Source organism: Rhamphochromis sp. 'chilingali' (assembly GCF_963969265.1).
Source record: "Rhamphochromis sp. 'chilingali' genome assembly, chromosome: 6".
Lineage (NCBI taxonomy): Eukaryota > Metazoa > Chordata > Actinopteri > Cichliformes > Cichlidae > Rhamphochromis > Rhamphochromis sp. 'chilingali'.
The window spans coordinates 30,028,490-30,054,249 of NC_137933.1; the positions used below are offsets into that span (position 1 = coordinate 30,028,490).

The window sequence follows — 25,760 nt, forward strand, 5'->3', positions numbered from 1 at the left end:
AGTTTAATTTCGGGACATCTTTGGCACAGCGTGAGTGGAACAACTGTAGAGAGAGACGACACAAAGAATCAGTCTCTGCAGCAGCAGCAAAAGTGGCAAAGTTTAATTTCGGGGAAAGTGGGGACATTTGCGACTGAACCTGCACTCTTTCTGATCACTGAAATTAAAGGTGATTCGAAAAATGCTAAAATAAGTACGCAAATAAATGCACATCTGCTCAGTGCAGAGACCAGACTCCAGAAGGTATTTTATGATATTAAAAAAAGAAACTGGAAAAAAGCAAAACAAAAACTATAATGGTTTCAGAGAAAGTCCGGGACACGAGACTTCGGCTTTGTAACCACATCAGTGCCCGTCCAATCCAACTGGTACCGCTACAAGTCACAGTCCCGGATCAGTTTTGCATCCGGGAAACAAAACCCTTCACGTGCTGCAAAAAAAATGAGTACACATGTTTTAATAGATCCCGAAAAACTGAGTAATTGCTTTGATGCTTCCACGACCTTTGCAGAGTGAACGTGCAGATCCTCACAGACGGGAAATCAGTTTATTAGCGAATGTAAAACCCAGTCTGCGATTTCAAATACGGACATTAACGCTTTATGATTACAGCTCAAGACATCGACTCAAGTTTACAAGAGGAGACTCAAAAAGAGACGAGCTGATCCTGCTGAAAATCGATGCTGATCACCAGACAACTGAGTTATCAGCAGCTGGTCTGGGTAAAAAAAAAAAGTAAGATAAGATGTTCATATGTGTTTCCTTTTATTTATCAAGTACAGTAGGCTGCTGTGTAAAAGTCTTGAGCCACCCCTTATTTCTTTATAGTTTGTCAGACAATCATTTCTTAAAATACTCTTTAGTAGTTCTTCTGGCTTTCAAAGTTTCTGCTTTTTTCACGTATTTTCAGTCTGGTACTTGTACCTGACCAGTTTCACGTGAATGTTTTCTTTGTTAAGCCGCTTAACACTCACCTATGAATCATTCAAGACAACAAAAGCAACCTAACCCAGATGAACCAGTGTTGTGTCTAAACTGGATACCTGAAAAAAGCCTGTGTCAAACCCCAAAACAAAAAAAAAACTATCAACAGGAGATGAGCAGTATCTCTGAAAGGCATGTCCTTTCAGAAGGAGGAAATTCCAAGACCTGATGCAGGAGCTGAGAGATTAATCTGGTTCTTCAGTTCATCCACCTACGTTCACTGAAGCTTCATCAGAAATGGTCTGAGTGGAGGGATGGGAAGCTTGCCTAAGAGTGTTAAATAAACAAAACTAATATCAAAACACTGATGTTTAAGCTCACTGGAACTGTACAAACTGTGTTTTTGACTTATATATTGAACTTCCAGTTATGTTTACAAATAATGTTTATGAATATTAATAAAACACTTCACCCATTTACCATTAACTTTGCAAAATATAAAGACAAGTTGTATAAAATAAAGTTGTATCTCAGAGAGATCGATGAAAAAAGTGAGGTGATGCAAAGCCATGGCTGAGCTTTTGGTTTTATTGACATACACTAGAGTCTACAGTATGATGCAAGGTATTATTCCCTTTGAATAATTTCAAAAAGCACTGCAGTCTTAAAAATTACAAAAATTGAAACATACAAAATATACAAGAAATGACAATACAAGGCTTGGTAAACATAAGCTAAACCTGTATTTCCCTTATTATTATATGAGACGCTCATGTCCCCACCTTTTTTAGGAATGACATCCATTTCAAAGTATCAAAAATAGAGTTGTACAGTCTCTGTTGCTTTACTATTATGTAAAGTGGGAACATATTGTTCGGTCTTTGGTTATGACAGACGAGGGCAGCAGCCAGAGTTTACTGTCAATGCTGGTTTTGCTTCTTTTTAGTTTTTTTATTACATTTTTTTTTTAATTTTATGGGGTTTTTTGCTTGTTTTGTTTGTTTTATTTTGTGTTTTTTTGTAGACTCGCGTCTTTCAAACTGCAGAAGCAGCTTTATGCAAAAAAAGCCCAAAACATCTTTTTCCTCCCACCCCACCCTTAAAGTCCACAATTCCCCCTAAAAAAAAAAATCAAACAAAAATAACAATAATAGTTACCGACTTATATCTTACGCATAGAAAAATAACAACAACCCAGAACAGCATACAGACACACTGAAAACTGGTTTTCAAACAAGAGTTAAGGCATTCTAATAGTTTACATAGTGACATGATACTCGCACTATCTGAAGGTTGTTTTTTTCTCTGTGAAGTTCATAAGCGACTTTACACCTATTTTATAATCTCCTTTCTCATATATAACATCATATCTCACATTTGCTGTTGTTACAATTTGCATAGCCTAAAATACATGTGTGTGCTTCTCTTGTTGAAAGTAGGACTCTTAAGATTCCTGTCTTCTGTACAGCATATTTGGTACGAACATCAAACACTCATCTGCACACTCACTCAGAACTGAACCTATTAAGATGCTTGCACCGCGTCCTCGGCAAAGCAGGTTGGCTGATGGACGAATCCAGGATGCTAACGGAATCAATCAAGCATCTAAAACACATCTAGAGTCTACTCCTACAGGCATCAAGGTCTTTCTTTTTTGTCTTTTTTCTTATGTAAAGGCATTAGGCAGAGTCTGAATGCATAGCATAATCATTTTCACCTGGAAACTCACTTCAAACCATAATTAAAGAAAACACTCCTGAGCTCTCCTCACCCTTGTCAAGCTTAAGGCAGAAACCAGTGGAAATCTTCAAATCAAAATCAGTATCTGTCTGTTCACATCCACATCATATCTGACTAAAAACCTGCCTGAAGATGCTCTTTCCTCAGGTTTGTTATTGCCGCCGTACAGGCACTGCACATCTGCGAGGAGAGAAAGAATGGGAATGAATAAATCCTGGATGAAGGAGGAGTCTTGGATTGTTATCAGCAAAGACTGATTGTTTTTAATAGAGGGATGTGGGATACCCCCCCGATACATCCGATTCCTGTTTTCTGGAGTCCTGGATTTCAGCTTTCATTGCTAAACAGGGTGCAATACATAAACATTTTTATGCATAAATACTTTCTCATAATTGCTGCCTCAGCTCTCATACCACTAGAAGTATGACTGCTGTTAGGAAACTGAAGGCACACAAAGGGCCCTGGGAGATTTGGGGAAGTGTCAGAGGCAGAAAGCTCTGTGTCTGTGGACCAATGAAAAAACTTCTCTCGAACACCAAAATAATCTGCGTCTTCATGCATCTTCCAACTCTCCCTCATCGGGATTCCTGAAATCACATCCGCATAATCCGAGCCCCATATCAGTTTCTGAAACAGTTAAACTTAAAGCCTGCTGTGCAAAACAACAAAAACAAAAAGCTTTCGCCACCACTGAAAGCTCCTAACTGGTAATAAGGCATTTGTTCAATGTGAAGAAGGCAAAGAAACAGAGGAGAAAGGAGAAGAAAAGCTAGGGTATGGTGGTGTATGGGAATTAATGTACAGATATCTACACGGCTGCAAGAGTACAAAAAGTTGTGGAATGTTGCAGATCCGAAAGAGACCGGTGCCACAAGAGCTCGTTCTACCTGCCAGGACCCCGCTCCTCTAAATCTGAATATTTTCATCATTTACAGGAGGGAAAAGAAGGGGAAAAAAAGAGTGGACATCATCATTACAGCAAATTTTACTCACTCAGCCTGACAGCAAAGCTTGGCTAGCAAAGCTTTTTCTGAAATAATTATGGGTGTTCTGATCATTATTAAGCCAATTTCACCTCTTAATTGTTCTGCCACACTTTTGCTGATGTTCAATTAACCCTGAATATTTTATAGCACCCTGGTGCTTAAGAGTGTTGCCTGAGAAATTGGCAACACTGAGAGCACTGCCACAGCCTTCTGGCTCATTGTGATTGTGCACTACTGAGCATCTCTTATTCTCATAAGAAAGGTCAATGCTGGTGAGAGGGCGACGACAGCGCATTAAGTTGTCTCTTGTAGACAAACTTAAAAAAGTTGAGTGCTCAAGACTCACAGAGGTGAGAACTGATTGGTCAGGAAGACTGGGTGCTTTGAAGGGTCACAGACAGCCCTGATCATTAAAGAGCTGAAGAAAAAGAAGGGTTTTTTTTTAACGGTTTCTTATTGTTCTCTGACAGTTTTTACCCTGGCTCTAACTTGGCATGGCTACAACATCCTCCTGCTCACTTTTTTTTTTAATCTGTGTAGTTCAGCATCAAGTTCTCTACACAGGACAAACAGTTTTAAAAGAAATCAGACGAGTGTCTTCTTCAGGCTGGTGAACTTGCAAATCCTTGTGGTTTGGAACAGACTCTCCCAACTGTATTCAGCCGTTGACAACAATCGTCTCTCTTCAACCCCCTTCTTCCATCAGGACCAGCACCCGGACCGGCACCTGGGTCCATACTGGAGGTGAGGAAGTGGCAGGATTTACGAGTTGCAGGGGATTGGCGCAAGGGCCGAGCTACGACTGGTTGGGGGACTGGGACATGTCTCTGTCGATGATCTCATTCACTGTGAAGGGAGACAAACAGAAAAAAAATATTAATAAATATTCAAAACTTTAAATATATTATATTGTCAGAACATTTGCATTTCTTTCCAGCAGAGGTCAGTGCAGTTCCACCCTGAGTTCCTCATAGGACAAAAATAGCAAATTCAAACTGCCAAAAGATTAAAATGGAAAAAGAAAATACTCAAAAAAAAAACTGGCAAACACAAAGGTCACAAAGTCATGGCTCTGACGTGAGATATAATCTCTCCTGACATAGCAAATGAGAGAAACTATTCCATTCACTGAATGTGCCAATTCTAAACAGTGTTCAAGTCCAAGAAATGTTAGCAGTTAGCACAGCACATTGACTCCTATAAACACACACTCCTGTGCAGCTGGCCAACCAGCGGGGCCGTCCATTACTTCATTAGAGATTTAATGGTGGTTCAGTACATTTCCTCAGGCCCGTTCATGGGGTGTGTAAGCATGGCAAAAAGGTTGTGTAAAACCAATCTATTGTTAAACACGTTGTTGAGCCCGGAGAGGCACTCAGGCACAGCGAGGTTAATTACTCAACACACTCAGTTAGAGCCTGATTTTAAATAAATAACAAGCAAGTCTTTCTCAGCCTGTTTTCCAGCCAGCCTGAATGGTTGTTTTACATCTGCTGCCTCCATTCAGAACTCACACTGGGACCACAAGAAACACAGCAGGGAGCCAGTAAAAACTCCAGCCGTGAAGTAAATCAGCTTTACTTTGACGTGGTGAGGAAGACATGAGGAAAGAAAGAGTAAGAACACTTTCATTTATTTTAAATTTATGGAAAATGTGAGGTGAATGTTTCTTTTTTTTTTTTCCATTCTTACAACATGTATGAGTTCACCTTTTATCCTCTGACTTCTTCATGTGGTTTCCCTAAGTGTTTTAAATGACACGATGACAGGTCAAAAACACAGAGTGTAGAAGACAGGCTCGGCAAACTGGTTTGGGTGGGTGTAGCAAAGACCTCTGGCCCAGTGTGACACCAGCACTCAAAGGCAGATATGTCTGTGCATGCCCATCAAAATGCAGCTCTTCTCCACCCCACTCTGTCCACATGTGCATCTGTAGTGCAAAATCAAGCCCCCACTCCTGAGAAGTTTATAAGCAAATGCTTTACTGTAACTCAGTTAAAATATGTGACAGGGAGCGACTTAGTCATCGATGAGCAAATGAACCAGCCAAGAGCGTTTCTTCAGAAAAAAGAAACCATATTCAAATTTAACAACACGCACACAAACACGCATAAACGCTATAAAGTAATACAAGTGGAGTAAGAAAGCAACACAACCTTAATAAATTCAGCAAAACAAAGAAGTCTTAACATTTATTTTGTTAACCTTTATATCTGTTTCACAGCTTCACCGCCGCCTCCTCAAACTCAAGAGTACTTCAAGTTCATTTTTTCAAATTGAACACATGATTGTCTGTCACAGTCTGTCATGGGACCAGAAGCGCAATTTAGTGCCTTGGTGTACTTTATTTGTGTTTTCTGCTGTTCGCTTTTGTGTCTGGCCACCATCACTCACATCATCCTGTTAGCGTGGGAGGCTCTTCCTTTCCCATGTCAACCATGTTCACACACACACGCGCGCGCGCACACTCTCACACTCACAGCAACACCACGCACTTATGAGACTACCGTGTGATTATCAAAGCAAACATTTACCTTTGAGCATACAGTCTAACTTTGACGTATAACATGCAAGTGGACTGGTTCATTGCTTTGTCACATAATTCCTCATGTGAAATAAAGCTCTGATGGAGGACCACAGATCTCCTTTAAAGGCCGTGACCTTTTGAAAGACAAGTGCTGCAGCTGGGCTCAAAATAAACTGCATCTTACAGCTGTTAAAGGACCGCCAGAGCAGCAGCTGTATTGATAAAATGACACAGCTATAGACTGAGTTTCTTTTATTTCTGTAACACCAGTTTAATGAAGTTCAATAAAGGTTTAACATTTGACTTCTTGCATTTTTAATCCAGATCAAATTTAGAATATATCTTAATAGCACTTAACTACACTAAACGTAATTAAATTGCTTTTAGTGTGTAAGAAAAATTATGACTGTGAGCACTGATGGATCAAATTAGAGGTACACATTACAGAGTTGCGCTTACAGGCCTTCTGCACAGCTAAAGCGTTATGTGGTAAGCTCTGTTTATTCAAGGGAGTGAATCTGCCCTAATACCACAGGAATATGAGCAACATAGTGTGAAGTGCGACAGACCGACATTAAGTGGGCGTCTGCAAAAACTCATCACTTTCCGCTGTACTGATTAGATTGTTGCATAGGCAAACATTAATCTATCAACCGATAAATACGTAAGAAGAGACAAAAAAAAAAAAAGGAATTAGCATAAAAATTCACAAAACCCAGCTAAAGTTTACATTTATTCCGCTCATTTCGATTCAATTTGTTCTCGCTCTCTTTCAAAAAACAAACAAAAAAAAACAACAACCCTCTCGTGAGGTTTCCCAAAATGAACTTTCAGAAATATTTTCATGAGGCTTCGGTCTCGATATTACATCAGCGCTCGATGCAAATTTGGACAATTTCGTGTGGGGCCGTCGGAAATAAGCAGAACTTATTTTGGAAGAGATTTTCCATCTCAAAAGAGACATACAACGGAAAAGGAGTTTACTCCACCTCTGCCCATTTACGATTCTTTTCTGTTTCCTTTCTCATTCAATTCAACAAACTACTTGGAACAGCTTCAGTTTCATAACAAAAGTTCTAACGTGTGGACTAAAAACTAGAGCTAGCAGGTCAGTAAACCAAAACGCTTATCTCTAAGGAGAACAAGGCCAAAACCAAAGCAACAGTAAGCAACTGAGCAATCATCGCAGTCTGTAAAAATAAAACGTTTCCCTCATCACTGAGCAACAGATAATCTATGCTTCAATTTAACCTGGAGCTCCACACATCAATAACCAGAAGTGAAACAGAGGTTTGAGTCGCGCATAAGCTATGACTAGTTTCATATGCCATAGTATTTTCTCAGGTTTACTGGTATTGTTCATGACGGTGCAACAGAAAACCAGTGATTCAGCGCTGCCTGTCGTAGTAACTGTGGCTCTGAATGTCTCAGCCGAAGGGAGATCCTCTGCAGATGACTGGGAGGGGGGCTCCCTAGTCAAAATATACATCTGCAGTCAGCCTACTACCATTACTACAGTTACTCCTACTTGTAAAGGCTACAATCAGATCACTCAATCCTCTGGGAGCTAACAGATTTAAATCTTTTAACTGACTGAAAAGAACAAAAGAAACCCATGAAGTGCTGCCTCCTCTCTTAATCATCGATTGCGTTGCACGATTAAAGATGTTAACTTAGAGGGAGGACAATTTTTCCAGTCACCATGCATGCAGACCTTTTTTCTCATCCAATCTTTAGCAATACACTGTTGTGTAGTTTCCAGCACAAATACGAAAGAAGTTTGTTTTTGAATGCAGGAGAAAGAGAAAACTCTTTGTGTTAAGCACCACTACTGTCTGCCCGTAGGCTCGGTAAGAGTCACAACGAGCTAGAAGGTCCAGAATGTTATAGATATTACCTCAAACCCAGGGGGAAAAAAAGCGTGGCTACAAAATGTCAGGCAGATTTTAAATCTTAGAAATAAACTGCTAAGTGAGAAATGAATTTGTTGTCAGATTTGCATATTGTGATTGAAGTGGTATCAGGGGCTCTGTTAAATTTCCCTGAAAGGAGGTTTCACATCTAGCAGGAGACCACTGTGACTGGGTTAGCTCACGTTTCTAAAGTGCATGTCAAAAGCATAGGCATATTGAAAAGATTTCCAAAATGCAAAACAGAAGTGAAACAGGCAGAAGGTCATTCAGTACGATAAACATGTCTTCTGTCGAAATGGAAAGTGGGTAATTATCAAAACTCTTTATGACACACTGAAAAACATTCCCTGACCCAGGCATTAAAAACATTACCCTGGCAGTGCGGCTTAAGCAAATAGCTCAAAGTTTGAGTGATTCTTTGGTCCAGCAAATGAAGACAACATGCCACAATGGAAAATACTGGCGCAAAGGGAACAGAGGGAAGCAAGACTCGGTTTGCCTGCAACAGGGAATATCAAAGCACACAGTTTCCACTTGCAGGGCCCTGTAATGACATGCACACATCCTCACAAAGCCTCGTCTATGAGAGCAAACTTTAAGTAAAAGAGCCACTGACTGATCACACACATTGGAAATAGACGGTCAGTTGATAGAACTGGTATTGAAATCTTCCAGGCCTGCTCCGGAAAAGTCTTCCCCCCCCCTTTTATTTCCATTTACCCTTCATCTCAGCTGCTTCTCTGTGATCCCTTTATGTTTCATTTTAATTTTACTTCTGGAGTGAGTGAGTGGGTGGGTGAGGGCACAGAGCATACCGGAGAAGCTTTTTACAAAGTCTCAGTTTCTCAAAGTCACTCATCTCTGTGAATCATCTGTGGATTTCCCATTTGATCTAACGGTAAGTGATTCGCAAGACTCTCGCCTTTCAACGAGGACACAGAATTGTGGTTCCACTTAGCGGATGACCGGAAGACAGTTTTAAAACAGAAACCACTGGAGTTTGAATGGCCACTTGGGGGGCATCTCCAAAACCCACACCACTAATAAAATGTATAAACTATTGTTTTGTTTTTTTGTTTTCTTCATTTAAACTGTCATTTTCTACCAGCTGCAAGCTGAACTAAAACAACAGATTTAGAGCTTTTTCCCCACTTCAATTTTCAAAAAAAGTGACATCTTCAAATACTTTCATTAGCAAGTCTAACATCCAAAGATATTTCAGGAGCAAAGCAGGAAATCTTTTAGATTTAAGAACAAACAGAAGAAATTTATTTTTCCTGTAATATTTTGGCTACCAACAGGAATGCAGCGGCAACGTAGCATCAACAGGCTAAAGTGACTCACCGAAAGCTCACGGGCACAAACACACACAAAAGCTTGCAAACACACATTTCCACAGCATTACAAGGGGAGTGAAAACTGCTTTACTACAATCTGTCAAGTCCTTACTTGTGCAGCATGAAAATGTGGTGACTAGTATTAATTTTCCAGTTGAGCACCAATGCTCCATACCTGGCTTAAGAGCACAAAAAACAGACTGTCAACAAAGCAACAGAGAAAAAAAACAATGAAAAAACCTTAACCATAAAAGCAGCAGTACTACTTTCCTAAATAATATCATATATGCATATTTAAAAAAACAAAACAAAACAAAACAAAAAAACAACGTACGAGCTAAACTACTTTTATTACCACAGAGGGACTTCTAGACTTCCCTTCTTCTAACGAAAAATGCAGCAACTGGCACCGTCTCCATACCAGGTTGCGTCTGCCAAGACATCTGCATTAAACTCTTTAAGACCCTAATTGTGTGGAAAGATGACACAGAAAGTCCTTTTCCACTTGTTTGAGGGGAAAAGACCAGCAAATGTTTGCCATTGTTTTTAAAGAGCAGCGGTGGCATTTAATGGAAATCTATTTTCCTTTCACTGCTTACAGCGTTTATGCCAGCAAATCAGGAGTTTGGGGTTATCCGTGTTATTCTTCTGCCTAATGGCAGTATGAAGTCTCTAACTCTAATGTGTTAGAGACTTCATACTGTCACACAAAACAACTAATTTCTTTCTGTGTTTTCATGAAAAAAAATAATGTTCTGCATATCTGTTTGTGATGGCGACTCGACAAATTAACTTTTCATTCCAAGAAAAAATATCAATGAATTACAGCTTAGAAAAGGACCCAAAGACAAAAAGGTATTTGAAAGTCTAATTTTATGTTTAATTTCATTTAAGAGAAAGCTGTAGCTGTATTTCTCAAAGTTAAAATCCAATATTTACTGGCTTTCCCCCCCTTGGAGGGCCAACTGCTGAGAAACAGTCTTTTTGGATTACTTGGTCAGTGGCCAGTTCACCACTTTTTTTTTTTAATTACAAACTTTCCAGTTCTCAGCTATTTGTAGCATTCATGGTGCACACATCATTTGCAGGATGCACATCATGAAATGACTTTAAATAAACAAATGACAGTTTATCATTTAGAGATAAGTAAAATGGGAAGTCGTTGGTTTCGGTGGCATTATAACATGCCTCTCATTACCTGGTACATACCAAATTATTTCTGTCTGCTAATATGAAACTACAACAGCTGGTGAATTCACAAAGACTGGAAACGGGAAAAAATTGTTTTCTGTGAAAGTAATCCATCTGCTAGCACCTTCACACATGACTTAACAGCAGATTATCTTTCTGTTAAAGAAACAAGTATCACTTTCATTTGGACATTAAGTGCAGACTTCATGAAGTGGCCCAGTAACTGAACTCTGTAAACTCTGTATGCATGTGTGAAGCAGCACTACTGAGCTGGTGGGTGGATTTTGTCACATAATGGTATAGACAGTCTAGCTGCTCCATAACCCAACTCTATTATGAAAGCTAAGCTAAGCCAACCTAGTGCTGCATTCACCATCACACTGAACATAGAAGAAGAGATTAGTGGTGCTCTTTAGATAACGAGCAAGAACATTTTTTAGTGCAAAAATGTTGCTTAGCAGATAAATCTGTGTGGACCAACAAAGATGGAGCAAAAAAATAAAAACTAAATCTCCCAACGTGAAGATTTTTCTTCCACCACAAAATGCTTTTTGTCCTTTTAGCAACAGCTGGTGAAACTTTTTCATTTGTATGTAGTCTCTTTCCTTGTAAACACAGAAAAACAGAACAATAAAAACATATATTTAAAGATGGACACTGCCTGGCATATTTGATGACATCCACAGGATGATACGTGTCGCTCAATGTGCATGTTTCTGTGTCTTTACTGTGCCAGTGTCTCTGCCTCGAGGAGTGCAAGCAGCAGGGCTCTGCCTAATATTAACCCTCAAAGCCATAGCTCACAGTTTGGGGCAGCTATGAAATTGGGCAGGGCAGCGCAGACAAAAGACTGGCTTTGTTGTGGACACACGCTGCGTGCAGTGTCGACACTACAGCAACTGCTCACATGCAAACAAAGCCAATAACACACATGCTATTCTTTCCCAGCTGTGCTCTGCAAACATAAAGACAGTCACGTGCAGATTAATTAGTTAAGTGCACAGGTTGGCAGCAAAACAGCTTCAGACTCTGTCACCATGACCACTATGCATTCTTTAAGCCGCTACCATGCTCATACAGTCACCAAACAAACGTGTATCTATAGATGCTTGGAAAACCTGCCTGACAATCTCACGGATTATAAACCTATTAACCTATTAATCACGTATACGACACCTAAATGGAAACTATAATTCATTTTCTGGTTAAAGTTCTGATAAATCTTGCTCTATACACCAAATTTGTTATAAAAAAAACAGTGTCTTTGATCATTTTCCATTAAGACACCACCCAATTATATTCTGTTCTGTTTTGATTCAGACATCAAAGCAGTAGAAAAGCTCCACATTTTAGAAACACTCTGTTAAATCTCTTGTTGCTTTTACATTGAGAAGATACTTCTTTGCTTTTGTGGCTTATGGTCTTTCACTGCAAAGCCTAATAAAAATAAAGCATGGCTGCCCCTGTATCACAAAGAAGCAATTGTTATCTATGTAATTTTTATATACATCTTAAGTGCTGTTTCTCCAAAAATACACGGAATGAAAATTTCAAATGTGCATTACACATTGTACATAATCATTAAATTATTCAGTTTACACTTCAATTTAATTTCAGATTCCAAGAACATTTCAGATTGAACGTCTCAGTTGAGTGACCCTGCAGTGGGTTTGGATTCAGGACTTGTCTGTCCATCTGTCTGTCAGTCTGTCTTCTCACCTCCTGTGTCTCCTGCTCTGTACGGGCGGGCGGGCGGGCGGGCGGGCGGGCACGCACGCACACACACACACACACACACACACACACACACACACACACACACACACACACACACACACACACACACACACACACACACCCCTCCACAATATCAAAAAGATGCACACAAACACAATACACACAATCTCTCCCTAACACACGCACCAAGACACACATCTCGCGCATGCTATGGTGTGCGTCACAAGTGCCATCTGCTTGCTAATCAGAGCAGTTTTCTACACATTTGTATTCCCTCTTCTATCGCCGACTTCAGTCTATGGTAGTACAGCAAAAGTTGAGCTTAAGTGTGATGGACATCCATGCAAAAATAGTGAGTCTATATTAAACCAGTCTGAGAACAAACTCTTCTAAACACAAGACGCATTTTATCAGAAAACAAATGATAATTATGTACAAGTGTTCAAAAGTCATAATTTTAGATTTTTTTTTTTTTTTCAAATTATGAAACCAGAATGCAGGTTTATCGCCACGCTTCATGAATTCATAAACCCTTGTGGTAAAATTTGTGTTCATCCTGATCTGCCTGTCTGCCAAACTGGGGTGTATGTGGTCTACTTAAGAGAGTGTGCTGCGACCTCCTAAAACTCAGAGCCGGGTAAAAACTCCACATTTCTACTTCAAAACATGGCCTACAGAGCTGGGCTGGCACAGAAAGCTATTTTTAGCCACAGGCTCAAAGGGAGAGCTTACATTCCCGTCTGAACTGTGTCACTCACAAACTTTTCTCACACTTTTTTTCAAATAAGAGATTGAGTACATGCAGCTACTTTCAAAGTGACTGTGTCTCCGTGTTTGACAGGGGCAGAGGCTGAATAAAACTGCGCTAAAGTTTCATGAAGAAAAAAAAAGCAGCTAAACAGACTTCATGTGTGCACATGAATGAGGCTGTGAAAAGGGAATAGCTATATGTATTCTTAAGTTTTATGCACTATAGAACGCCACCAGCTGTTCACACGACTTACTGCGAGCAGTGCTGTGTTAATGAGACTGACCCTTTCTAGAACGCAGTATCACACTTCCCTTACATAGCCTTGCCAGGCTACTTATTAACCCTAAATCTTCAGAACTCTCATTTGAATATGTCAGTAGTGGTAACACAACCTACAGATAAGGAGGTAGGTGACTTAGAACGGTGTGGATTAACATATTTTAGGATGAGAAGTTCATGGATGAGAGAAAAAAAAAGGTGCTAAATGCATGTGCTGACTTCATGGTCAATTGTTAAGTCAACAAGTTCTTCTGAGCATGCTAATTAGAGTTGTTAGTGCAGGTACACACACGCTCAAGTACACACAAGCACACACAGGATGTAATTACTGCAGCAGCACACAAACGTAGTCGTCGTGTTCCAGCCACAGTCTTTGCAAGTAGCACAAAATGATGCAATCCTCTCCCTGCCTTCAGCTCCAAGAAGCCAAAACATTCAAAATGTAATTAATCTCCAAACTGCTGCCACAGATACAGAAGCTCTGCAGTCCACAATTAGACCCTTTAATACGATACTACAGCTATCAGTCTTATTGTGTCTATGTTACCCAATACGAAGTCACAAGACCCCTCAGTAATGAACCTGTGTACACAACTGTGCACTGCAGTGACAGATGAAACACTATCACTGTTATCAGGCATCAAGGTTTCAGCCTCTTGAAAATATAACAACTGGTGCTGTGTATTGTTTTACATCATCAGGTACAAATTTATCTTGTGCGTCACATATTGTAGGGTAAATTTAATCCCTGAGCGGTCCCTTGTTTCAGACTGAAAATGAGATTGATCACAGATGGTTGTGCTCTAAATATCTTGTGTAAAAGGATAGGAAAATGTGATAATGAGAGTTGAAGGCTGGACTGACAGAAAACTGAGTGAGAGTCAAAGACGCATAGTTACACACAGAACAAAACAGGGTTGCAGAGAGAAAGAAGCATGGTTAAAATAATAATAATAATAATAATAATTTAAAAAAAATAGAAATTACTATTTTTACACTATTACTCCATCAACCTTTAATTTTTTATTTCAGATTGCTTTGTCTGTTTTGTGTTACCGGTACTTCTGAAAGACAGTCAAATTTGAATGAGTTCAGCTCTTTCTTTTTACGTAATGACAGTTAAAATTGTAAAGGCAGCTAGTTCTAAACATTGAACTTTCTCCCAAAGGTTACACGTGTTTCACTGTTTATTAAAATACAAGGTAGCCACTGAGCCTAGGCAATAAAAACTAAACCCACAGGAAATGTTTTAAGAATATAAGGTCATACATCTCACCATCATCCAGTGTGATGTCCTGTAAGCCAATGGAGCGGAAGGTGGGCTCCCTGTCCTCTGGCTCCTGTTTAATACTCAGCCTCTCCCCATCTGATTGGAAGGGCCCCTGAGGGCTTAGAGGATGAACCAGAGGCCCCACTCCTGCCGGAGAAAGGCTAGTCATGACTGGGCTTGTAGCCTGGGGAGAAAGTTGTCCTGAATGTTGCTGTTGGAGTGGCCCCAGGGGGCTGCCGCCTGAGGTGGGTGAAGATGAGGTGGGAGACTGGTACGGCAATGAGTGGAGCTGAGGAGAAGAAGGCCCAGAGTGGGGAGAGGGCACCATCCTTGGAGGAGGGGCGCTGGACGTTGTGGGACATGATGCTGATCTTTGACTAACTGGGTGATAGCCCATGGCCCTTTGCAGTGGTGTGGAGTGCTGCCCTGTTAGGGGGTGTCCACCTGGGGAGGGCACCTGGGTGGGAGAGCAGTGATAGCTTCCCAGCGTTTGGAGATGTGAGCATGAGGGAGGAAAGAGGGGTTGCTGGCTCTGTGGGGAACCCTCAATGGGGTTGGTTGTTGAAGAGGATGGAGCGGTTGGTGAGGAACAAGGGGAGGAGGGGTACAACATTCCCATGCCCATTGGGTGTGATGTTGCACTGGGGCTCTGCTGAAATGGCATCCTCTCATAGCCCTGAGGAGAAAGGCTGGGCTGGCCGTTGAAGGGCAGGCTGTGACCATGACTGTGCTGCATGGGCTGGTAGGAAGAATGAGGAGGAACAGAAAGGGGAGCAGAGTTCGGGTGGTACGTCATTTGGCAGTCTGCAGGGGGGTGATGCAAAATGCGACCCTGGAGCTGGGGCAGGTGCTGGAAAGATGGGGAGCCCAGGGAGGGGCAGGGGGTCTGCACGGGTAGCAGGCCAGGTCCGGAGCCCGTGGCCAGGCCATGAGGGGAGCTGGACAGAAGGTTATCCGATGGGTGGCCCAGCTCAGGAGAAGGCAGCTGGGTGCGCACCAGACTGCCAGCAGGTGCCCGGGGCATGGAAATAGGAGGTACCGCAGGAAGGTCCAGCTCGTCTCTGTGCTCCTGTTTAACCATAACTAAAGGGACAGAGGTACACACACACAGGAGGAAGGGAAATGAGAAAAATCACACAGTCAGTCATGTCTGCCAACCAAACACAGCAAGAACATAGATAAAAGCAATATATGCATTTATCAAGCCAGAGTGTTGCCGTATCAACAATATCACTGCTATTTTTGCTTCAGGTACAGTAGTCCAAGGACCTAAACCAGCTACAAAAGTGAGTTGCATTTTTAAGTTTTTCCACATTTTCAGGTCCCACTAGTTTCCTCAGAATTGTGGTTTAAGGCTGAAAGTAGACTAAAAGACCCTTAAAGCTATATAAAATTTAAAAAAAAAAAAACCTCCCAAATTTATTATACTAAATGGGGCCATTTCCTTTTACTGTGACAGCTTAGAGCACTGCTATGCCAATCAGTAACCTATTTCCCAATCTGGTGCCTAGTGACAGTGAGTTTTATTTTTATCCAGCTCTGAATCAGAGAGAGAGCATATGTTGTCAGTCTGGCTGCCATCATGTGAAGTGTTGTGTGGGAAGAAGAGCTGAATGCCCCCCAGCCCGGATCAGACCAACAGAACCAACGAGTTCACTGACTGTGCTTTTAATCACTTTCTGGGATTAAAAGGCAAGAGGCACAGTAACGTTGCTTTTAAACTTGAAATGGCTTGAAAAGGAGCCAGGGAATACAAATATAAACAGTATATGAATAAGCTCAAGATGTTTTCATCTTTTATTTTCCGAAATTTATAAAAAATTTAGTCCAAATACGTGAGATTTATCCCCGTTACCTGAATGACAATGCAGCGATTTCAAAAACCAAAACAGAAACAAAGGTTATTTGTTCATCAGTTTTTCTCCAAGTTTTCTCAGAACACATTCTTAAATTGGGCCAGGGCCTCTGCAGCAGCCCATGATGAAACATGAAACCGACTGATTAGCAGATTTCTTTTTTCTATTTTTGCCACAATAAAGGAGGCGGTGTCCGTGGTGACACTAGTGGTGTCAGCGACCCATCTTGACTGACTGAGCAGGGTTATTCTACTCTGCTGTAATTGGCTGAACTAATCTGTCAACGGGGAAAACAGGAACTGCCTGTGCAGAGTGGGCGTGCTTGCAAACAGAAAGGCTGGGTGGGTGGATGGGCAAGGCTGCTTATACACATAAACACACACACACACAAACACAATTATACACACTGCTGCGGTGAAAGTAAGGGTTTGGATGTGTTGCACAAAATGCTCACATGTCAATATATTCCGCCAACTATGTTTTCAGTTTGACTTGCTTTATGAGGGAAAAAAAAACACAATAACAATATCTAATAACAAGACATAAATCTGATCCGAAAAAGGATTTGAAATATTGAAGAAACTTTAACAATAAAACGTTAAGACTGAGTTCCTTAACGTTTTAAGAAAAATAAGTACACTTCACACTGTAACTCACACTCAATGTATAATAAAAGTTTCCTGGATAGCAAAAGATCTGTATCATGCAAATGCAGTGCATGTCAGAAAAAAAACAAAAAAAAAACAAAACGGTTGGCTCTGGATTGAGAAAGCTTTACAAAATAAACAGTTGGCAGGTGTTAATGTTATTGTTAGTGGAAGAGCCCTCTCTAAACCACAGCAATGCTTTCTTTGGAGAGAGAAAGAAAGAAACGAGGTTAGCAAAGCCCCCGTGGAGAAGCGTGCAACATGATGTTTTAAACTTTTGTCATTAACTTGGGGGTGTCACACAAGCGTGGAGCAATGCCAAATAATGCTTAAAGTATTATCTCACATTGCAAAAATATTAAATGAAGTAATTGTGTACTTTCTTAATTAAGAAAAAAAAAAACGTTATTCAATTCAATTCAATTTTATTTATATAGCGCCAAATCACAACATAAGTCGCCTCAAGGCGCTTCATAGATATTATGAATCTAGACTCTAAAAAAAAGCCCATCTGTGTTTACAAATATGTTCAAACGCTTTTTACATACGTTTATTAACGTCAAAAAACACAAAATCTTTGATAAGCTACAAGACATTTAGTATTACAACAGTACGTGCAATCTGCAGTATTATCTGAACATTTTCTATTAGTCTGACACAACCTGAAGGTAAAATGCTTTTACTTTCACTATGTGCCCAATTCCTCATGTGGTCCTTTAGTCTAAAACACCATCAAATCAGATTAAACATCAATTAAACTCAGTAACTAATTAAGTAATTAGGTAACTAGAATAATGCTGATTTTTTTGGTTAATAAAAAAACCCATAACAATTCCAATAGCCTGTGCAACACTACTTCCTTTTACATCGTCACCAAGTCATAATAGCACCTTGAATTCTGTCTTGACTAATGAAGACTTTCATTTATAATTACAGGTCTAATTAATACATTTCTGTATCATTTGTAGAAACTAAAAATGCTGGTTAAACAGAAATCTTGAAGTAAACTATGATCATCACCTTCATCTAATATTTGTTTTTCACTTCCTAGATTGGATTGTGGATCAGACTTTAGTCTGCTCCAAAAATACCATGGTGTTAACAGTCCTGATGGATTGTGTGATCTTAATGTGCAGAAATGGCCCAAACTCCTCAAAACTAAATTTAAGATACATTTTAAAGCTCTTTCTTTCTCAATCTGTTCTTAAGACTTTTAAGGACCCTTAGCCGCTCTGTTAAAAAACACAAGAATATTTCAACTCACCTGAAAGGTAAGTGAAGCGTTGTGATTGGCTCCTTTTCCGCTTGCCATTGCAGACATAGAACTGCACCTGCACGGCTGAGCTCACGCTCTTACTGTGGTACGGAGGGACCTCCACCACAATGCATGACTACAAAAACATTGAGATTTTTTGTCATGAAACATATCACAAAGTTAAAAGCACTGTGGAAAGAAAAAAACATAATGTAACTACAAAGTCAAAGAAAAATAAAAGTAAATAAATACTACTTACACCTTGAGTTTTCTCATGGATTATTTTTGCCTCAACTTCCCATTGTGGTCGTCCATCTGGAACGAATGGTTTAGAATTTTTTTTTAAAAAAGGAAAAGGCTGCATAAAGAAGCAAGAGACTTTAGATTGACAGAGATTGTAATGTCAAAGTTAAAATTCTTGAATACACATAAAAGGGACTCCCAAGTTTGTTTTTGAATTTTTGAAATCATCAGCACTGTCTCAAAATGAAAATGAAACTGCACACATTAGGTTATACTAATATATCAAAAAATCATCAACTGCTCCTGAGTGGCAGCCCGGCTAAAAACAACAAAGTGAAGCAGAGTTTCGGTGAAGAATTTACTGAGAACTTGTGTGCGTGAATCATGGAGGCTAAGCTATAATGGTGAAGCAGACAGCATCAGTTTATCGCATCACTACAATACCGCTTCAGGCCAAACACAACTTGAATCATTGCGACTTTGAAATACACTAAAAGAGGGATATAAAATATAGCGAGAAAATTATTAACTAACTAAAACGGCAGGCTATACATGATCACTACTGACTAAAGCACTTTAATTCAGAGACTTTAAAGTAAGTTGTTTTGAAACTTGTTTTGCAGAGTCTTTGTATTTTCAGCCTTCTTAAGTATGGCTCAAAAAGAGCCAAAGGTCTTGGAAAAGTAAAAATTTCAGTTTACTCAGAATATCAGGAGACGTCAAAATGATGTAGATTTAAAAGCCCAAAAGCCTTACGAAGAAAATCTGGCTTCTGAGCCTTTAGTAATCCAAATATCATGCTGTTTGTCTTGCCTGGTTAAAATTATGGAGAAAGCAGTGGAATAGTTGTATTTATTCTAACATAAGTAAGTGCCAGGTTTCTGGCTGGAAAACCTCTTTTCCAGCTTTCCTATGAGGGATCTAATTATTTGGCCAGACACCTATGAGGGCAGCTGCTTGAAGGGAAGCAGCTGGGGTGAAAACACTGACAAGTTTGGACTCTGGCTGGAAGAAATCAGTCACTGCATCATTCAGAAGAATATGAACTGTGACAAATAAATTACTCAATTGCCTTTTAGCTTATGTTAATTTGCAGTTACTTTTTTCAGGACGTATGTCTGTGAAGGTTCTGAGAACCTTTTTTCAGGGCGCCTACATGGTGCAAGTAAAATGTGCACCTGCATAGCCTCTTCCACAAAAACCAAAGGATTCCCCCAAATACCACTTTCAGGCATCTGCAACAAGTCTGCAGAGAGGCCTAACCTACATGTAGATCCCAGCAAACTAAGCAGTCTTAGAGGCCTAAGAGGCAGTCTTAGAGTCATTGTAACATATTCTACCAAAATCAACTATGGGTTTTAGAAGGTATTCTGATCACACAGAACATTAGCCTTACTTGTAGTAAGCACAAAAGACAGATTCACTTGATTGCAAAAGAAGAGCTTAACCTGTTGATAAAAAGAGAATTTTTTCCCCCCTCAGTGAAGAAAATGACCTTGAATGCCTTTGAAGCCGACAGCAGTGCATTACAGCAGCACAGCATGTTGACATTCAACAGGCAGCAGCAAGGGCCCCACATGCTCTGTCAGACAACAAGCTTCGACAGGAGCCTCATACCACCACCGAGACAATAACTCGGTTCATCGAGACACCCTGCACACTCCAGACAGAGGGAAAGAACATGCTCTGATTGTGCTGGGAGACAGAATAAAAATATAAAGGGTGATTGCTTTTTATATTGCAACTGTGGGCTTTTTCTTTTTAAGAAGCTACAGCTGAAACACTGGAGTAACCAGGCTGTATTTGAAACAATTCAAGGTAGCCTTTAAAGTCAAACCCCTTCTATAAACAGTCATGCTTGTAAAAACTGACTCATACCAGTTATGGACTCAGTTTAACATCAGTATTTGACAAAGAGTAGCAACAACAAATACATATGTGTAAATTAGTGTAATTGTGTTTCCATCTCCAATTATTGTATATTGCATTAAATTAACAAAAAACAAGATTCATACTAAAACTGTGCAAAACCTAACAAACCTAAACATCTATCTGCTTTAATAGGCTCTCACTCCAACTCAGATATAGATTGGATCTGTATCCGTTTATAGTAAACTTACTTAGTAGCATCTTGCAATGTAAGTAAGAGTGACAGTGGGCAAATCTCTAGTTTTTCATAAATCTGTTGTCCCTCAATTATGAGAAGCCGTGGAAAAATATCTGTCATTGCCTCTCTTTTTTCTTCCATTCCAATACTTACTCCAATCAGTGTTTTTCTGCACTAAAAGCAGGCGGATTAGTCATAATCAGGTAGATCGTTTACACAAACCCAATCAACATTATTGCCCTCTCTCCTTTCATATTTTTCTTCCACAGTCCACTGCGTTCATGCACCAGCTTTTCTCCCTACCCAAGATGTGCCTCTTGAAGGTTTCCACATTTCTATGCTATGCTTCACCTGGTACACCTTAAAGAGCTAAACACATTCCTCCAGGCAGCTTTTTTTGTCCTTAATTTTTTTTTTCAGAATGCCTCTCACTCACTCACTCACTCACTCACAGAAACATCACTCAACCTTTCTGCCGTGTGTGAACTTGATTCTGTAGCTCTTCATCACAAAAGTGCCTCAGGCAAGCAGAGACTGGCTCAACAAAACTCATGCATTTAAAATTTCCATCCCAAGTAACAGCTATTATATTTGTTGTTATAGAGTCATGTATAAAAGAGAGAAAGGATAAGGAAGAGAAAGAGGCCCACTTAACAGAGACTGGATGAATACCATGGGGGTTTAACTGAGGCTACATGTACAACGCGTTTTCATTGTAAAACAATGTTTTAAATGCAAAAGCTCTCTTTCTAAATGTGGGGCAAAGTGTGTGCATGAGTAAATCAGGAATCAGAGGGTTGGTTTATGTAATAAATACTACAGTAGATGAACAGCAATAACAAAAAGACCAGAGATTTCTTTGTTTGGACAGACAATGAGGTGGAAGTGTACTAATGGCATTTAAAAAAGAGGACTTACACACGCAGGGTGAAATCAAGCAATGTACAGTATGTGTGCCTAGCTATACTATCATGGCTATATTAAGACTGACGAGACCTGTGCAATTGTGTGAACAAGTCTCAGTTTCTTGCTGCACAGACTAAGCCACAATCTTGGATTTTTCAAACTAAACCCAGACCAGAATCACTTTTGGTTAAAGTCATTTAGTGGGTCTTGAAATACCAGATTAGTGAGGGCTGAGGCAAAGGTAATAAAAGTTGCATGCTTTAAATCAAAATGATCTGGATGTAGCTATATCCTGAGTATTTTTTTTCAGCCTAGATAGATATATAGACACTATCAATCCCACAAGGGAATCTTTAGTATTTATTAAACTAATACATTTTCGTTATAGAATTTTACATTCATCTTGTTCCCCACACTCACATACTCTTTACACGACACCAGTATTATTTAGTAGTGTAGCAAGTTTTTGTCACTTGCATACCAAATGCAAGCCCAGTTGATTGTCATTATTGTAGATGCAGAGATGTCCCCATCTCCACTGCTCTTTAGCTTTAGCAGTTCATGTTTGCTGACAGATGACGGACTAAACTAACTGTGGCATGTATTGTACACTTGAGTCTGTAGGTGTTTTTCATGCCATCAACATTACAAAAATCACTTTGCTGCACAAAAATAATTTAAACATTTTAATCGTTTCAATTACAGTGTTTGAGTATATAACGGATGGGTGATTAACAAAACAAACAGTTTGAGGGTGGGGTCCTGCTGCAGTGATTTGATCTTTATTTAAAAATAAAAAAAGAATGATATCAACGCTATAATCTGCCGCAATAACACTTATTGTGGCAGATTATAGCATTGATATTATTCTTTTTTTTTATTTTTAAACAAAGATCAAATCAGTGACAACTGCAACATAAGCACGAATGATGATGTACTAATTGTTTAAGTGTTAATAAAAATTATGTTTAAAATGTTTATTATGTTTAAAAAATACTGCAAGCACAACTAACCAACTCACATAACCTGTTTGGAATTTAACAAATTAGCTTGTTGGAACAAGAAATTCCCTGAGGCTAATATAATGATAGCTGTGAATGTAGCTGAGAAGTGACGCAGAAACATTAACAACACTGTTAAAAGAAGTCAGGAATAATTTTACGCTTTTGTAATATATACTGATTTCTCCCGATATTGTCTTTTTTCGAGAAAACAGAGGTCACGGTCTAGTAACAGCACAGAAAATGTGTAATACAAATGCAGAATAAGCACAAGACCTCTCGCAATAATGCATAAAACGTGGGTTTATATGATCTCACCGGGAAGAATATCCCACTGTAAATGATAGAAGAGTAGGTTTGGTCTGTGACTAAAACTATACAGATCGAAATGACACATTTAATGTTTTACTCATGGTGGCTTGTAAAAAGCATGAAATATTTTTGCACACACATTTGGCACGCATTAATTCTGCAGGGGTGGTTCAAGGCTAAGCTGCTGTGCGAACACAAAACTTACCAGGGCCTTTCTCCAGGAAGATGACCTTAGACTCTGGGAAAAAGTTGGCACCAGTGATGACCATCTCTTCTCCCCCGCTGACCAGACAGCTGGTCAGGCTGGATTTCTCCACCTGGGGTAGTTCCTGAGCTGACCGCTGGGCTGGAAGTGGGATAGAAAGGGTTGAGGAGAGAATGGTTATTTGTTGAGCTGTATTATAAGTGACCTTATGTTATATAAGGTATAACATAAAGATAGAACAGACTGTAGATTTAAAACCTCTCTGAAAGCCTACGTATAAAAGAAGAATTATGTATTATATATTTTTGTAGGTCTTTGTAGCTTTATAGATAACCAGGCTAGAAGGGAAGAGAAAAAACTGAGCACATTTACATTTTTAACAGTTATCAAACATTCTTATCTAAAGTAACCACAGCAGATCAAATCTTAAATTGCTGCAAGCTTGCTAATAAACAAGTGTGTATGTGAGAAGGTTTGTGTGTTTCTATCTTTGTATCTTTCCTGTTCTGGCTTTCTGAATGAATATTTTTATGTGTGTAAGCTGAGTTTAGGAAGCAGACACTCACAACACTCCACAGGAATGGAGGCAGCCTGCAGCGACAGCACCTTCCCATTGGGTTGAGGGATGTGCACTCTGAACACCACGCGGACCCGTGTGTTCTTTCTTCCGATATCCGTCTCCCCCTTCCGCAGCTCAATGTCTGAGTTCCGCAACTTAAGTATGCCAGCACAGTCGATACTGCAGGGTAATGGGAAAATAGTTGGCCCAATACAGCACCACCGGGATAGCAAGCATCTAAGACATATTTAAGTAGTAAAGGCCTAGGAGTGATAAAAACCAACCACAAGCCCAGCAGGGGATTGGCAACAAGAAGCCGGGTTGTAATTGCTCAAACTGTTGAAATTAAAAATGCCTGTGAATATGATTTATTACAAGTGTAAATGACAAAATCCCTTCCCATTAATTCCAATGTAAATGAAACCAGGTCTTATATAAATTAATCATTCTGCTGTTATAGGGATCCTAAATTTATTAATAAAATTAGGTTCTCTGCTCCATGGGAAACACTCAAATTTTCCTTCGGCCCCCGACCCTCCTGTTGGTTTAAATTAAGAAAATCTAAAAAATCCCCTTTTATGATTATACATAGTTGTAATATCTTCCAAAGAGGTTATTTTTCATTGGACATGACTTCCTTCATGGTGGTAAACTCATAACTAAGTAATGCAACCCTGAAGTGGTCTTGACATTTACCTGGCTGACATGTTGTTTTCAGGGAGGAGAGGAATTTCGAGAACTTTGGTGCTTGAGACCATAATTTCTTGGCTGGCTGTGGCTACGGTTTTCCCAGTGATCCGGTGCACCTGGTAGAAGGCGTGCGGCCTCAAGTAACGGTCATCTGCTGTTCCAATGAACATCTGCAGGTTGATGGGCTTCTCATTGTAGCCAATTAGCTGACACAGACAGAGACAGAAACACAGAACAAAAACAGACGTTAGTCCTTGGGTTCCAGATGAGAGGTGCTAACAAAAGAATACTCTTCATTTCCACTGCCTTAAGAAGCAACCTTTTCTGGAATTAATCTTATTGACAGGTCCAGGATGTTGTGATATTTCTGGCAGAGCCACTGGAGATTTGTCTAACACTCTGGCCTCCCACCAGTCTGACACTGATGTTTTCAACTAATTGACTTCTAATTTTTTCCCTCTGCATACCCGCTCATCATTGACAAGTAAACCTCATGTACTCAGCTGTTTCAAGACAAAAAAAAAGTTGTATTTCTACAGTAGTACCACATTAATAATTAATGGTGTACAAATTACCGTAACTGCCAAGATGCTAAATCAAACGAGTTTTAAGAAAAAACATAACCAAAAAATCCGATCTGTGTGATACTAGTTGAGATTTCAAAAAAAGGTTAATACAAATCAATGGCTTTTTGAATGTAGTGGTTGATGAATACCAAACTGGTGAGGGGCAATGCTCTTTGGCTGTCCTTCGAGAGCTAGAGCTCTGGTTTGAACTCAAACAGGTGAGATGTCTGATGAAGTAAAAGTGTTGTAGGTTGGGTAGAGACAAGGGAAAGATGGAAAGGAGAGCAAAACCTTTCCTGCTCATAGGGACAGAAAAAAAATACACAGACTGCACAATCCCACTACTGTTGTAATGTTGTACTTGGCAGACTCCGTGACGGCAGGATGGCACCCCCCTTTATACGCACTCCCACCATACTGCCTCACAAGTCCACACCTCCAGCTCAGATGGAGGGCAGCCCATTGAGGTTAACAGAAAAGAACAAGGCCTTTCATTGCTGTTTCACCCCAGGAACTGCCAAGCCTCAACCCCACCACAGCTGGCTGTTGAACCCTTCCTCCCTGCAGGTTTGCGTCATACACCGCTGTGTCAATGCCTGGTACAGAGTGTTTGGTGCATTGACAGAGAGAAAGTGGGTGTAGCTTGGGATCTGTCGTATGCTCTTCCAAAAGTAGCTAAAATAAAATGACTGAAATCGGTCACCATCAGGAACAAATGTACCTAAATAACAACAGAGAGCAGGCACTGATGCAGGATT

General features: G+C 39.9%; 1 protein-coding gene across 1 annotated transcript in view; it reads right to left on the bottom strand.

Moving 5' to 3' along the window:
- Window positions 1–1,500: 1,500 nt before the first annotated feature.
- The window catches only part of nfatc3a (nuclear factor of activated T cells 3a), a 61,519-nt gene continuing 37,259 nt past the window's right edge, over window positions 1,501–25,760 (bottom strand). The window contains exons 4-10 of the mRNA XM_080885065.1: window positions 24,443–24,642; window positions 23,754–23,926; window positions 23,188–23,328; window positions 18,673–18,728; window positions 18,423–18,549; window positions 14,662–15,738; window positions 1,501–4,496 (exon numbers count right to left, since the gene is read on the bottom strand). Coding sequence (XP_080741191.1) covers window positions 4,447–4,496; window positions 14,662–15,738; window positions 18,423–18,549; window positions 18,673–18,728; window positions 23,188–23,328; window positions 23,754–23,926; window positions 24,443–24,642 — 1,824 coding nt within the window. The 3' untranslated portion in view covers window positions 1,501–4,446. The remainder of the gene's footprint in view (window positions 4,497–14,661; window positions 15,739–18,422; window positions 18,550–18,672; window positions 18,729–23,187; window positions 23,329–23,753; window positions 23,927–24,442; window positions 24,643–25,760) is intronic.